Below are 17,026 nucleotides of genomic sequence, written 5' to 3'. Positions count from 1 at the left end.
TAAAACAGTTAGAGGAAAATGTTGGGAGATATCTTATGGATCTTACAATTGGAGGCGGTTTTATGGACCTTAAACCTAAAGCAAGAGCACTGAAGAAGGAAATGAATAAATGGGAACTCCTCAAAATTAAACACTTTTGTGCATCAAAGAACTTCATCAAGAAAGTAGAAAGACAGCCTTCACAATGGGAGACAATATTTGGAAATGATATATCAGATAAAGGTCTAGTATCCAGAATTTATAAAGAGATTGTTCATCTCAACAACAAAAAGACAGCCAACCCAATTACAAAATGGGAAAAAGACTTGAACAGACACCTCTCAGAAGAGGAAATACGGATGGCCAAGAGGCACATGAAGAGATGCTCAATGTCCCTGGCCATTAGAGAAATGCAAATCAAAACCACAATGAGATATCATCTCACACCCACCAGAATGGCCATTATCAACAAAACAGAAAATGACAAGTGCTGGAGAGGATGCGGAGAAAGAGGCACACTTATCCACTGTTGGTGGGAATGTCAAAGGGTGCAACCACTGTGGAAGGCAGTTTGGCGGTTCCTCAAAAAGCTGAATATAGAATTGCCATACGACCCAGCAATACCATTGCTAGGTATCTACTCAAAGGACTTAAGGGCAAAGACACAAACGGACATTTGCACACCAATGTTTATAGCAGCATTATTTACAATTGCAAAGAGATGGAAACAGCCAAAATCTCCATCAACAGAAGAGTGGCTAAACAAACTGTGGTATATACATACGATGGAATATTATGCAGCTTTAAGACAAGATAAACTTATGAACCATGTAATAACATGGATGGACCTAGAGAATATTATGCTGAGTGAATCCAGCCAAAAACTAAAGGACAAATACTGTATGGTCCCACTGATGTGAACGGTCATTCGAGAATAAACTTGAAATATGTCATTGGTAACAGAGTTCAGCAGGAGTTAGAAACAGGGTAAGACAATGGGTAATTGAAGCTGAAGGGATACAGACTGTGCAACAGGACTAGATACAAAAACTCAAAAATGGACAGCACAATAATACCTAATTGTAAAGTAATCATGTTAAAACACTGAATGAAGCTGCATCTGAGCTATAGGTTTTTGTTTTGTTTTGTTTTGTTTTGTTTTGATTTTACTATTATTACTTTTATTTTTTTCTCTATATTAACATTCTATATCTTTTTCGGTTATGTTGCTAGTTCTTCTAAACCAATGCAAATGTACTAAGAAATGATGATCATGCATCTATGTGATGATGTTAAGAATTAATGATTGCATGTGTAGAATGGTATGATCTCTAAATGTTGGGTTAATTTCTTTTTTTCCGTTAATTAAAAAAAAAAAAAGAGAAGGGATAATTGGAGATGAAGGGATACAGACTGTACAACGGGACTGGATATAAAAACTCAGAAATGGACAGCACAATACTACCCAATTGTAATGCAATTATGTTAAAACACTGAATGAAGCTGCATGTGAGGTATAGGTTTTTTGTTTTTGTTTTTTTTTCTTTCTATTATTGTTTTAATTCTTATTCTGTTGTCTTTTTATTTCTTTTTCTAAATCGATGCAAATGTACTAAGAAATGATGAATATGCAACTATGTGATGTTATTAAGAATTACTGATTGTACATGTAGATTGGAATGATTTCTAATTGTTTTGTTAATTCTTTTTTTAATTAATAAAAAAAAAGGCAAGGAATGAACAAAAAGAAGAAATGTAAGTTCTGAAAAAACATATCACAGAACTTATGGGAATGAAAGGCACAGTAGAAGAGATGAAAAAAATAATGGAAAACTACAATGGTAGATTTTGAGAGATAGAACATAGGATTAGTGAACTGGGGGACAGACTATCTGAAATTCAACAAGCAAAAGAAAATGCAGGGAAAAAATGGAAAAATACGAGAAAGGACTCAGGGAACTGAATGACAATATGAAGTGCGTGAATATGTGTTGTGGGCATCCCAGAAGGAGAAGAGAAGGGGAAAGGAGGAGAAAAACTAATGGAGGAAACGATCACTGAAAATTTCCCAACTCTTACGAAAGACTTAAAATTACAGATCCAAGAAGTGCAGCATACCCCAAAGAGAATAGATCCAAACAGACATACTCCAAGACACTTACTATTCAGAATGTCAGAGGTCAAAGAGAAAGAGAGACTCTTGAAAGGAGCAAGAGAAAAGCAATCCATCACAAAAAAGGGAAGCCCAATACGACTATGCATAAATTTCTCTGCAGAAACCATGGTGGCAAGAAGACAGTGGGATGATATATTTAAACTACTAAAAGAGAAAAACTTCCAACAAAGAATTCTATATCCAGTAAAATTGTCCTTCAAAAATGAGGGAGAAATTAAAATATTTTCAGGCAAAACATCACAGAGAGAATTTGTGACCAAGAGACCAGCTCTGTAAGAAATACTAAAGGGAGCAGTAGAGACAGATACAAAAAGACAGAAGAGAGAGGTGAGGTGTGGAGAAGAGTGGAGAAAGGAGGACTATGAGTAAAGGTAAAAAGAAGGAAAATTAGGTAGGACATATAAAATCCAAAAGGCAAAATTGTAGAAGAAAGGACTACTCATACAGAAATAACACTAAAGATCAATGGATTAAACTCCCCAATGAAAACACATAGACTGGCAGAATGGATTAAAAAACTGGACCTATCTATATGCTGTCTACAGGAAACACATCTTAGACCCAAGGATAAATATAGGTTGAAAGTGAAAGGTTGGGAAAAGATATTTTATGCAAATTACAATCAGAAAAGACCAGCAGCAGCTATTCTAATATCCAACCAATTAGACTTCATATGTAAAACAGTTAAAAGAGTCAAAGAAGGAGACTATGTATTAATAAAAGGAACAATTCAGCAAGAAGACATAACAATCATAAATATTTATGCACCGAGCCAGAATGCACCAAAACACATGAGGCAAACAATGAAAAGAGAAACAGACGCGTCTACCGTAATATTGGAGACTTCAATTCACCACGCTCATCAATGGACAGAACATCTAGACAGAGGATTAATAAAGAAGCGGTGAATTTGAACAATACAATAAATGAGCAAGACTTAACAGACATTTATAAAACATTACACCCCACAACAGCAGGATACACCTTTTTCTCAAGTGCTCATGGATCATCCTCAAGGATAGACCATACGCTGGGTTACAAAGCAAGTCTCAAAAAATTAAAAAAGATTGAAATCATACAAGGATTTGAATGAAGGAATGAAGTTGGAAATCAATAATAGGCACAGTGTCAGAAAATTCACAAATATGTGGAGGCTCAACAACACACTCTTAAACAACCAGTGGGTCAAGGAAGAAATTATAAGAAAAATCAGTGAGTATCTCAAGGCAAATGAAAATGAAAACACAACATATCAAAACTTATGGGACACAGCAAAGGCAATGCTAAGACGGAAATTTATTGCCCTAAATGCTTTTATCAAAAAAGAAGAAAGGGCAAAAATCGAGGAACTAATTGTCCACTTGGAAGAAGTAGAGAAAGAACAGCAAACTAACCCCAAAGCAAGCAAAGGGAATGGAGTAACGAAGATCAGAGAAAAATAAAAGAAACTGAGAATGTGAAAACAAACGAGAAAATCAACAAAACCAGAAACTGGTTCTATGAGAAAATCAATAAGATTGATGGACCCTTAGCAAGATTGACAAAAAGAAGAGAGAGGATACAAATAAATAAGATCAGAAATGGAAGAGGAGACATAACCACTGACCCCACAGAAATAAAGGAAGTAATGACAGGATACTACAAACAAATTGATGCTAATAAATACAACAATGTAGATGAAATGGACAACTTTCTAGAAAGGCATGAACAACCAACATTGACTTGAGAAGAAATAGACAACCCCAACAAAACAATCACAAGTAAAGAAATTGAATCAGTCATTAAGAAGCTCCCAAAAAAGAAAAGTCCAGGACCAGATGGCTTCACATGTGAATTTTACCAAACATTCCAGAATCTTTCTACGAAGCCAACATCACCCTCACACCAAAGCCAGACAAAGATATTACAAAAAAGAAAACTGCAGACCAATCTCTCTAATGAATATAGATGCAAAAATCCTCACCAAAGTTTTAGCAAATCAAATCCAGCAACACATTAGAAGAATTATACATCATGACCAAGTAGGATTCATCCCAGGTATGCAAGGAGGGTTCAACATAAGAAAACCATATCAACAAATCAAAGCAGAAAAACTGCATGATCATCTGGATTGATGCAGAAAAGGCATTTGACAAAATTCAACATACTCTTCCGTTCAAAACACTTCAAAGGATAGGAATAGAAGGGAACTTCCTCAAAATGATAGAGGGAATATATGAGAGACCCACAGCTAACAACATCCCCAATGGGGAAAAACTGATAACTTTCCCCCTAAGATTAGGAACAAGACAAGGACGTCCACTGTCCCCACTGTTATTCAACATTGTGTTGGAAGTTCTAGCCAGAGCAAGTAGACAAAAGAAAGAAACACAAGGCATCAGAATTGGAAAGGAAGAAGTAAAATTCTCACTGTTTGCAGATGATAGGATACTCTATGTCGAAAACCCTGAAAAATCCACAGCAAAACTACTGGAGCTAATAAATGAGCACAGCGAAGTGGCAGGTTACAAGATTAACACTCAAAAATCTGTAGTATTTCTATACACTAGTAATGAACAATCTAAGGGGGAAATCAAGAAAAGAATTCCATTTGCAACAGCAACCAAAAGAATAAAATATTTAGGAATAAATTTAACTAAAGAGACATAAGGCCTATACAAAGAAAACTGCAAGAAATTGTTACAAGAAATCACAGAAGACCTAAATAGATGGAAGGGCATACCGTGTTCATGGATTGGAAGACTAAGTACAGTTAAGATGTCAATTCAACCTAAATTGATTTACAGATTTGATGCAATACCAATTAAAATCCCAAAAACTTACTTTTCAGAAACAGAAAAACCAATAACCAAATTTGTCAGGAAAGGCAACGTGTACCAAATAGCTAAAAGTATCCTGAGAAAAAAACGAAGCTGGAGGACTCACGCTACCTGACTTTAAGGTATATTATAAAGCTACAGTGAACAAAACAGCATGGTACTGGCATAAAGATAGATATATTGACCAATGGAATTGAATAGAGTATTGAGATATAGACCTTCTTACTTATGGACAATTGATCTTTGATAAGGCAGTCAAACCAACTCACCTGGGATAGAAGAGTCTCTTCAATAAATGGTGGCTAGAGAACTGGATATCCATATGCAAAAGAATGAAAGAGGACCCAAGTTTCAAACCCCATACAAAAGTTAACTCAAAATGGATCAAAGACCTAAACATTAGATCTAAGAATATAGAACTGTTAGAAGAAAATGTACAGAAATATCTTATAAATCTTATACCTGGAGCTGGGTTTCTAGAACTTACACCCAAAGCAAGAGCACTGAAGAAAGAAAGAAAGAAATGGGAACTCCTCAAAAGTAAACACTTTTGCGCATCAAAGAACTTCATCAAGAAAGTAAAAAGACAGCCTGCCCAATGGGAGACAATATTTGAAAATGACATATCAGATAAAGGTCTAGTATCCAGAATTTATAAAGAGATTGTTCAACTCAACAACAAAAAGACAGCCAACCCAATTACAAAACGGGCAAAAGACATGATCAGACACTTCTCAGAAGAGGAAAGACAAATGGCCAAAAGGCACATGAAGACATGCTCAACTTCCATGGCTGTTAGAGAAATGCAAATCAAAACCACAGTGAGATATCATCTCACACCCACCAGAATGGCCATTATCAATAAAATAGAAAACGACAAGTGCTGGAGAGGATGTGGAGAAAGAGGCACACTTATCTACTGTTGGTGGGAATGTCAAATGGTGCAACCACTGTGGAAGGCAGTTGGCTGTTTCCTCAAAAAGCTAAATCCAGAATTGCCATATGACCCGGCAATACCACTGCTAGATATCTACTCAGAGGACATGAGGGCAAGGACACATACAGACATTTGCACACCAATGTTTATAGCAGCATTATTACAATTGTCAAGAGATGGAAACACAGCCAAAATGTCCATTAACTGGCAAGTGGCTAAACAAACTGTGGTATATACATACAATGGAATATTATGCAGCTGTAAGACAGAATAAAGTTATGAAGTATGTAACAACATGGATGGACCTTAAGGATATTATACTGAGTGAGATAAGCCAGAAACAAAAAGACAAATATTGTGTGGTCTCACTGATATGAACTGACATTACTGAATAAACTTGGAGAATTTTGTTGGTAACAGAGACCATCAGGAGATAGAAATAGGGTAAGACATTGGTTAATTGGGGCTGAAGGGACACAGATTGTGCAACAGGACTGAATGTAAAAACCTCAGAAATGGACAGCACAATACTACCTAAGTGTGATATAATTATGTTAAAACACTGAATGAAGCTGAATGTGGGAATAATAGAGGGAGGAGAGCTGGGGGCACAAATGAAATGAGAAAGAAAGATAGACAATAAAGATTGAGATGGTATAATCTAGGAATGTCTAGAGTGTATAATGATAATGACTACATGTACAAATTTTTAAAATGTTTCCACATGAGGAAGAACAAAGGAATGTCATTAATGCAGGGTGCTGAAAATAGATGGTAATTAATATTTTAAAATTTCAAATTATGTGTGAGACTAAAGCAAAAAATGTTTATTTGGTACAAAATTTATACTTTGACTATTGCATTTCCTAATATAACTTATGTAGACAGCTTAATTGAACACCATAAGTACATGGAACCTTGAGAAGGACAGGAGATTTTGTTGATTTGTCCAGAGTGATGTCCCAATAAATCCCAGAGTCATTTGAACAGTGAATAAAAAAGTATTTGGAAAGTCCACTTCGGGGAATGGTGAGAACGGGGGAAAATTCAACTTCCCCAAGTTGAATTCTTGATATTCTCACAAGCAGTCTGGACAACTAAAGCTATAGGCTGAGTCACTAGTTTGGGGGTTTGTTCATATGAAACTTACCCCCACAAAGGATAGGAAAGCCTACTTAAAATTAGGCCTAAGAGTCACCCCCAAGAAAACCTCTTTTGTTGCGCAGAGGTGGCCCCTCTCTCTAAGCCCAACATAACAAGTAAAATCATTACCTTTTCCTCTTCACAGGACATGACATCCAGCAGTGAAAGTCTCCCTGGGAAAATGGAACATGACTCCAAGAGCTTCCGGATCAAAAGAAGAAAAGGAAATGTAATAAAATAAGGTATCAGTGGCTAAGGGAGTTCAAGTAGACTCAAGAGGCTGCTCTGGAGGGTACTCTTACACAAGCCTCAGTTAGATACTGCTAATTACCATGGTCTGCCAACTCCAACCTGTAACACCATTCCTGCCACCCCTAAAGAACACCCACGGCTTTATCAGAGATTCTACACAAGCTTCACACACTAAGATTACTTCTAGAAACCTACAAACTCCAGATGGTTTCTAGGCCAAGTAAGTCCTGAAATGCAGAGGGACCAGCCTCTCCAAGAACATCAACTAGTTCCATCCCCCTATGTTATATTGCCGATATCACTTTGCAACATGAAAAAGTTAGAATGGGCAGAGTCCAAATATCCCTAAAAGACTGGGAGAAGGGTCAAAGGAGAAGGAGGTGTTATAACAGCGAATTTAGAATGTAACAAATGATCACGACTGTTAAATCACTATATTGGTATTTCTATTATGTCGCTAGGGTCTTGGAGCAGCTAGAAAACCCAAAACTGTGGAACTGTAACCCATATCAAACTCTTGTTTGAGAACTACTTCTTACAATGTACTTCAAAATACATTCCTCATTGTATAAACATTATATTCATAGTAAAAAATATTATAAAAAAATAAAAAGAAGGCAAAAGGGCCCAAGATAGGTGAGGCCAGCACCCCCTCCTCTTTAACAGGTGCTTGGAGGAACTCAGAAGACCCCGCCAGACAGATGGGGCCCAAGCCCCCACGGAGAAACATCTAAAACCAACCGCAACAGGGGGCTTTTGCACCCCATGGCACTAACCTCCTCAACAGGCAAAAATCATAGCACTAACTTCTTAACCGAACATAATGCGATTTCGTACTTTCAGCCACTCATTGCACATTTTAGGAGAAAAGCCACGATCAAACATCCAGTTGGACAGATCTGGCCTTTGCATTAGTGATACTCATCAGACAGCGTTTCCAAAGGAAACTCAAGTTGGCGGGTTAAACCAAAACCGCTCCCACCAAAGGCTTCCAGGCACCGCCGGCGGGGTCAGGGCCCTGTGAACAAGGACCCTAACCCTGAGTCCCGGCCAGCAGGCCCCTTCCCAGGCCAGAGCCCCGCTCCGCCGCCCCTCTCCTGCGCCCAGCCGCACCCACCGCCCCACTCCCGCACCTAGCCGCCACACTCCCAGGCCCGGAGCCTCACCACCCGCGCGCGCTACTCCCCGTGCCCCGCACCCCGCCGCCCGCCCAGCTCGACGCCCCGCCGGGTGCTCCCCCACCCCCACCCGCACCCGCTACCCCCCCTCCCCGGCGCTCTGCCACCGCGCGCCCACCCCCGCTCACCTTGCAGAGCTGGAAGTCCTCCCCTGCAGCGTCTCGAAGATCTCCAGCTCGTGGCTGCCGGGTGGCGCAGGCGGCGGCGGCGGCGGCTGCGCAGCCGAGGACAATCCGTCGGTCAGGCCGTCCAGCCCTTTCCTGATGTTGAATTTCCTCAGGGTCTCCCTCCCGAGGATTCCAGCGGCCCCAGGGCGCGGGCAGGACCCGCACAGGAAACTGCGACTGCGGCCCCACGTCCGGCCACCCGCTCATCTGGCCGCGGGCAGGCCCCGCACCGCCCCCGCCGCTCCCGCTCCGGCTCCAGCTCCCGTCCGGCCTCCAGCTCTCGGTCGCGGCTGCCCGGCCCCAGGTAAATGCCCGGGACCCCGGGCCAGGCCGGCCCGCCCCTGACTGGACCCCTGTGGCTCCCTGAGGGTCAGCAACCAGCGCCAACGCCCGCCAAGACACGACAGACGCCAACGGCCGTGACCCGCAAACGGGGCCACGGGGCGGCAAACGCGTCTAGGTGGAGCGGGCGGCCAGTGTGCGCAGGCGCCGTGCGACCCACCAAACCTCCGGTCGGGTCGTGCGCAGGCGCATCGTGTTGATTCCTGCTGAGCTTGCAGTCGGGTGTGCGCAAGCGCAGCAAGAGGACCCCGGTGGTGAACTTGGACATGTGCATGCGGGTCAAAAGGCCAATCTCTGAAATATGTTTTACAACTAATTGTAGTGCTGTGCTTTGAAACTTGTAGCTTTTTTGCATATATGCTATTTTTCACACAAAAAAATTAATAGTATGTTATTGATTCTCTGCCCTTCATAAATTCACATATCGAGGTCGGTAATTATACTTAAACACCACGTGTTCAAATTAGAAATTAATTTCAAATGAATGAATGAATGACCCATTAAATGAATTAGTTCAATTATAAAAAGAGGATGATTTTTCCCTTTTGGGGACTTTAATATTTGCTCATCCCTTAAATATTTGAGTGAGAACAACTCTTTTTCTCGGGTTGAAAAGCCAGATTTATTTTTTTAAATCCCTCTGCCCAACATGACATTCTAAAAATTACTTATCAGGATTTGAAACTAGTGTTTAAAGCATACATTTTATAGTGTCCTCTCCTTAGGAAAGTTTTCTGCAAGTATTCTCAGTTTACCATATTCTCACTCATTCCCTACAACAACTCAGAATTTCCTAATCCAGCCTCAAATGAATGAGGGAGTAGAGTCATCACATCATCACCTAAACTTCAATGGTTTCTCAGGCTCTTTACATGGAGTCCAATTTATGTACTGCTTTCCATGGAAAAAAATGTCCCTTTATAGAAAGATGTGCTTATAAAGAAAACCTGTATTATCTCTGTAAACCAGGTTGCAGACATAGATACTCTATGAAGAGGAGGAAAATTCTGTAACTGCCACTCAAGTTTGGAAGTGACATGTTGCCATTTCTATAACTTGCTAACCCAAACACATTTTTATATCATTTTCTTTTGATATTCAGAAGTAAATGACAAGAAACTTTGCCTCAATTTTAGAATTCATACATTTACTTTTATTACAGATAATTCACACTTATTCCCATTGTCATCCAGATGATAAAACTGAACCACAGGTTGAGTGGCTCACAGCAAGTGAAAGCTGGATGTCCATAGGCAGCTGTGGTGGCACCTAGTGTGGCCTGCAGAAGAAAGAGAGCAAGGGGGGCCAGCGCTAATAACCAGTGAGAGGAGTAAAGGATGAGAAGGTTCCTGGTGGGGCAGCGAACAGAGATGTTGGCATCCAGAAAAGAAAAAACACAGAAGAGATCTGTTGACACCACTGAATCAAGTTGCAAAAATGGACATATTAGTAGTTAAGGTTGAAAACTTGAGAGTATAAGATCTCTTTCCCCAAGACATAAGATGAAGGGAGTCTTTAGAGAATGGTCTTATTGAACCAGCTAACTGTTGCATCCAGGGTGTGTGATGATTGCATTTGAACTTTGGGAAACAAGGCTTTTATGTAAGAGCAACACCAAACAAATCTAGGATGAAGAACCTCAATAAATGTGTTGTTTTATCACATAGTTATATATTCCACACCATGATAATATTTAGAATATTTCCACCACACCAGAAAAAGAAATAAAAAGAAAAAGGTAAAAACTCATACATATCATACCCCTTGCTCCTCCCTCTCGTTGACCACTTGTATATTTTTAAACATTGTTTTATGGCATAACATAACATATATACAAAGCAAGGAAAGAAAAGGACAGTAGTTTTCAAATAACTCTTCAATAAGTAGCAGCAGAACAGATCCCAGAGTTTGTCATAGGCTACCATTCCATTATTACAGATTATTCCTTCTGGCTGCTCCAGAACAGTGGAGGCTGGAAGGAATGTTACTATAATCATTCAGTGGCCATGCTCGTTTGTTGAATCTCGTTTTCCCTGCTGCACATCCTCCTTCTCCTTTGGTCCTTGTCCCAATCTATAGGGATATTTGGGCAATGTTTGCTATTTTTTAAAAGTATATTTTTATTGAGAAATGTTCACACACATAGAGTCCATCTGGTGTATACAAACAATGGATCACAGTATCATCACATAGTTGTGTATTCATCATCATGATAAGTTTTAAAATATTTGCATCACTCCAGAAAAAGAAATAAAAAGAAAAAAAAATGCACAAACCCCATACACCATACCCCTTACCCCTCCCTCTCATTGACCACTAGCATTTCAATCTACACTAATTTTTTGCTCCCTATCTCCCTTATTATTTATTTTTTATCTTTATTTTTTCCTCATTTATCCATACCTTGGATAAAGGGAGCATCAGACACAAGGTTTTCACAATCACAAAGTCACATTCTAAAAGCTATATAGTTATACAATCATCTTCAGGAATCAAAGCTATCGGAATACAGTTCAACAGTTTTAATTACTTCCCTATAGCCACTCCAATACACCGTAAGCTAAAATATGATATCTATATAATGCGAGTCACCTCAAGTGTAGCCTTTGAATTCTAGAGCCTCTCAGCCAATGAAAATTTATTTCTCAACAAGTGATTTTGACAAGATGGTTTCACCATGGGATGCTGTGTGTGATGGAGTTCTTTCCTGTGATGTTTTTTCATGTTGTTATGTTGTGAATGCCTCACTATATTCACTCACTGGAGCATTTATGTGGCATTTGGATATTGTTGACTACCTCTGCCCAATCTCATGACATACTCCTCGAACACTTCATTCAGGTGAAAATCCAGGAATTGATTGGAGTAAAAATTCTGACAGAAAGTTTGTTGATTTTGGATCTTCCTACCTGTGTTTGTTTTCAAGCTGTAAGAATAAAGTATATCAGAAATGGAATGACTTTTTTCAAGGTGAATCTAATAAATTCCAAGTTTACAGTTCCAAGTGAAAGTGTCCAAATCAAGGCACCAACAAGAGGTTCCCTTCACTCAAGAAAGGCTGATTTGTCAGGAACACCTCTGTCAGCAGGGTAGTCATGTGGCTGGCATCTGTTTTTGCCTTGCTCCTGGGCTCCATTGCTTTCAGTGTCTGTTCCTTGGGTGTTCCTCACTTTACTTCTCCAGGACTGGCTTGCATATGCTGGATTCCCTTGGCTCTGAACAGGTTCTGGCTTGCTTAAATCTCATGGCAATATCTGCTGGGAACTAAGCATCTCCAACATCCGTGTGTCTGGTCTCCAAGTGTTGGCATCTACATCAGATCTGGGCTCTGTTGGCTCTGAGGCATCTGCTGTTTTTCTAGACTATGATGCTTCTGTCAGCTCTGACTCTCTCCGAAATGTTCACTCTTTTAAAGGACTCCAGTAAATTAATCAAGACCCAGGAATGGGTGGAGTCACATCTCCATCTAATCAAAAGTCACACCAACAAATGGTGTGTCATATCTCCATGAAGCGAATCTCATCAAATGATTATAATCCACAGAATTGAATCAGGACTAAAAGAAATAGTTCCTCCCACAATTTTGGATCAGGATGAAAATGGCTTCTTGGGGGTACATAATACTTTCAAACCAGTATGTTACCTCTGATGATTTATTGCAATCTTTGACTCATTTATATGTGAATGGAATTCATTTGACAAAGAGCATCATGTTCTGAGTTCTGTCTCCAAATCCAATGATTATCATTTTTGCTAGATTGGATTGTTTTGCAAAAAAATAAAATAAAATAAAAATCTGTCTTCTTTTGATTCTTCCCTAACAAAATTTTTTCAATGGGGAGGAAAAACTGAACCCTAAATATTTTGAACTCATTTATTCCAGGCTAAACTATAACCTGATATTACAACAGAAGCTAAAATCATGTTTTCTGATTCCCAATTCAGAGTTCTATTTTCCAGGTCTAAGCTGTTCTAAAACTGTGTTTCCTTCTTCTTGGCAGTGACATTTCATTCAGCAATAATCCTCACCAGTAAATGACCTGCAATTCAATAAGTAAATCTTCTAGGACAATTCCTTTGGTGTTTTATTATTTTTAACCAAATAAAGCTCAGTTATAGATGCTGAAGTTTCTACCTCTCTTAGACTTCTAGAAATGTAATCCTCTATTAGCTGTCTCATTACATCCATGCCTTACTCAACAATTTCCAAGATAGAGGTGAAAATTGAACTTAATATTGTGTCCTTGTTCATTTCTTTAAACATTTACTTAGTGTTTTTTGAATTTTCCTATTTAGTTTATCAAATTACATTTTCAATTGCTAGGTACAAAGTTAGCTTTTGTTCTTGTGACTAGGTTTCCATGAAATTCCACATATTGAAATTATAATTTTTATTTAATATGAACACAGATAAACATATACAGAGAGAGAGAAGGAAAGAAAGAGGGAGAAGGGAGAGAGAAAGAGAGATAAATTACTGGAATATATCCTTTGAATTGTGATTCAGATGAGGATGGGTTGATATTGCTACATTTCTCAATTAAACTTTGCAAAATTTGGTTTCAAATCTTAGATCAAATTTCAGCACTCCTGCTTAGTAGGTTTTTGACATTAGTGTTGTAAATTTAACCATCTGAGCTCATTTTTAAAAATTAAACAGTTAGAAGAAATTAAATGAGTCAATACATCCTGAGTGCATAATATATCTTGCATATTCATCAGTTAATTCAGTAGTTCCCAATACAGAGGTGATTTGCCCCACCCAGAGGACATTTGACAATGTATGGAATCATAATTCCAGTTATCATTGCTGGGGAGGTGCTAATAGTATTTCATGGGTAGAGGCCAGGTATGTTTCTAAACATTCTACAATGGTCAGAATAACTGCCTCTCAGGGAAAAATGTCAATTTTGTTGAGGTAGAGAGATGCTTAATGATTGGTACCTTTGATCTTCTCCTACTTTTTATTCCATCTACACTCTCTACATTTCCATACTTGCCATCTACTAAGATTATATAATGATAATGTTCTCCAATACTTTTCTATAGACTGCTCCCATCTGATTCTCTGAGACCACTGCCAGGTAGTCAGCACAAATATTACACTTTTTCACCAAAAGCTGGGTAAGTGTACAAATCAGAATAGCAAGTAAAAGCTGGCAATGGCATAATTTTTGGCCCCTTCTCCATTAAAGACAATACACAAAGAGGACATTTTCCTAATTGATCATTGTTGATGACTTGACTATAAGAGTGTTATTGAGCTGGTTTGAAATATTAAATACCCCAGAAAAGCCATGTTTTAATCCTTACTCAGTCTTGCTGAGGCAGTCATTTCTTAAAGTCTTGCAGGAAACTTTTGATTAAATTATCTTCATGGAGATGTGGCATGCCCAGGTGTAGATGTGACCTTTGGATTAGATGAGGTGTGACTCCACCCAATCCAGGTGGGTCTTGATCAGCTTAATGGAGTTCTTTAAAAGAGTAAATATTTTGGAGTGATAACAGAGATGCTTGGAAAACAGTTGCATCACAGAACAGAGACACTGATGTTTGGAAATGTTTGGAGCCCAGTATTTGTCACCATGACATATTTAGCAAGCCAGAAACTGGACAGAACCAAGGATAGCCAAGAGATGAAAAGCAACCGTGGAGAAGGAAAGTGAGAAACACACACAGTAACAGATGCTGGAAACAGCATAGCCCGGGAGCAAGGTAACAGCCTTCCTAGCTGACAGAGGTGTTCCGGACACATTGGCCTTTGTTGAATTAAGGCATCTTTCCCTGGATGCCTCATTTTGGATATTTTCATAGCCTTAGAACTGTAAATTTGAATCTTATTAAATTTCCCTTTATAAAAGCTGCACCTGTTCTGATATATCCCACTCCTGCAGCTTGCAAACTGTAATAATTAATACAGTTATTCTCTGGGTATTCTGCAGCAACCTAGCTAATTCAGCTTTCATGTGGAAGGGTGCTGTATATGCCTGTGCCAATAGATCTCAGTCTGGGCCTCATCTCTCTTCCAATTCAGACATCATGTTCATAAATTAGCTCAAAACACAAACAAAAGAAAATAAAATACCCAATTGACTATTGTTTGCCTTCCAACCCATAGATATTGCTGAATAGTGCTGTATAAAAATATTCCAGCTTCCCCAACCCCTTTTCTAAAATTCTAATACTTATCTCTACTTGACATTGGATTGACTACCTTAACTATAGTGTCACTTTCTTCCAGAGTCAATCACACCAAGTGGATAATTTAAAATTTAATAAAACATATATAATCACATAAGATGTCTGCTTTTAAACATTTACAATGCTAAGAATATAAAATTCATTGCAAACATTATCAACTTCACTGTCATCTTCAGCTATAACTTCAGAGATCTTGTAACCTACTAAAAATCCCTTTCCCACAGTGCTATAATTCCCTTTTCTGTACTGTTTACCTTTAATCCTCCCTTTGAATATACCTTTACCATTCAAGTTTATTGACTAACTAAAGTATTCAACCATATATGATTTTACCTACTTCACATTCCCTTTGATTTTGACACTGATCACCCCTTGTCATCATGCTTTTTCCCTTGATTGGTGTTGTAGATTTGGGATTTGTTATCTTCAATTGTATCCTCAATGTAATACATAAGACCTCATTATTTTATAATAACATAACTCTGTACTTAAATCTACCTATTTGAGAGTGAATTTAATTTAGGTTAGTAGACTGATTGTAACACTATATCACATAGACATATATGATTACTACCAGGTAGTCAAGTCCTACAGTGTAAATAACAGTATGAGCTTATTCATAGGCTGGTGTTCTAGTTTGCTAGCTGCTGGAATGCAACACACCAGAGATGGATTGGCTTTTAATAAAAGGGGATTTATTTTGTTGGTTCTTCAGAGGAAAGGTCGCTAACTTTCCACTGAGGTTCTTTCTTATGTGGAAGGCACAAAATGGTCTCTGCTAGTCTTCTCTCCAGGCCCCTGGGTTCCAACAACCCCAGGGTGACTTCTTTCTGCATCTCCAAAGGCCTGGGCTGAGCTGCAAGTGCTGAGATGAGGAATGCTGAGCTGCTTAGCAGTGCTACATTGCAATCTCTCATTTAAGCACCAGCCAATTAAGTCAAACATCACTCATTGCAGCAGACATGCCTCCTAGCTGACTGCAGATGTAATTGGCAACAGATGAGGTTCACGTACCGCTGGCTTATGTCCACAGCAACAAGACTAGGTATGCTCACCTGGCTAAGTTGACAACTGAATCTAACTAACACAGCTGGTAATTCATAATATCTAATAAATGTTTAAATCCACATTTTAGAAGGTAATGGATAGTTCTATAGGATGTTTTCCATTGCCCCAAGCAATGTCTTATTTTGAAGACTATAGATCATGGGGTTGAGCATAAGAGTAACAATAGTGTAGAAGACAGACCCTACTTTTTCTTACTTGGGGTTTGGGAAGAGATTGGGCTCATGTACATGAAAATGGTGGCTCCATAACATAGGTTAACCACAGTTAAATGACAGAAGTAGGTGGAGAAGTCTTTCTGTAGACCTGCAGTAGAAGCCGTCTGGATGATGGTGACCAGGATGAGAGTGTAGGAGGCCATCATAACTGCAAATGGTACAGGAAACTAAACAGTGGTGCTGATTAATATCCCAGTCTCATAAGGCAAAGTGTCCTCACAGAACAGATGCAAGACACCTGTTTTAAACTCATTTGAACAGTGAGTTTTTACCAAGTTTATTCTTCCTCATTCATAGATCTCAATATTATTAAATATATTGTTATTTAATTAATAATGATTAAACATTTTGGTTATTGTACTCTGGTGAAAAAAGCATGGTATTTAAAGTCAAGATTTAGTCTGTTCTTTTTTTTATATTTGCTAGCTCTATATCCTGGGGTGAAGAACTTAATTGAAACCCCAGGATATAGAATTGAGATTTGTCCATCTCAAATATTTCTAGCACATTGTATATGTCAAAGAAGACATGGATATGGGTTATATTTTA

At 38.8% G+C, this 17,026-nt stretch overlaps 1 protein-coding gene across 1 annotated transcript in view; it reads right to left on the bottom strand.

Annotated features, from left to right (window-relative positions):
* Positions 1-9,267, bottom strand: part of LOC143672714 (uncharacterized) — a 40,328-nt gene extending 31,061 nt beyond the window's left edge. The window contains exons 1-3 of the mRNA XM_077147264.1: positions 9,154-9,267; positions 8,613-9,107; positions 7,184-7,255 (exon numbers count right to left, since the gene is read on the bottom strand). Coding sequence (XP_077003379.1) covers positions 7,184-7,255; positions 8,613-9,107; positions 9,154-9,267 — 681 coding nt within the window. The remainder of the gene's footprint in view (positions 1-7,183; positions 7,256-8,612; positions 9,108-9,153) is intronic.
* Between the last annotated feature and the right edge of the window lie 7,759 nt (positions 9,268-17,026).

Source organism: Tamandua tetradactyla, assembly GCF_023851605.1.
Source record: "Tamandua tetradactyla isolate mTamTet1 chromosome 2 unlocalized genomic scaffold, mTamTet1.pri SUPER_2_unloc_1, whole genome shotgun sequence".
Taxonomy (NCBI): domain Eukaryota; kingdom Metazoa; phylum Chordata; class Mammalia; order Pilosa; family Myrmecophagidae; genus Tamandua; species Tamandua tetradactyla.
The sequence above is the reverse complement of the archived record's forward strand: the minus strand, read 5'-3'. Positions and strand labels throughout refer to the sequence as shown.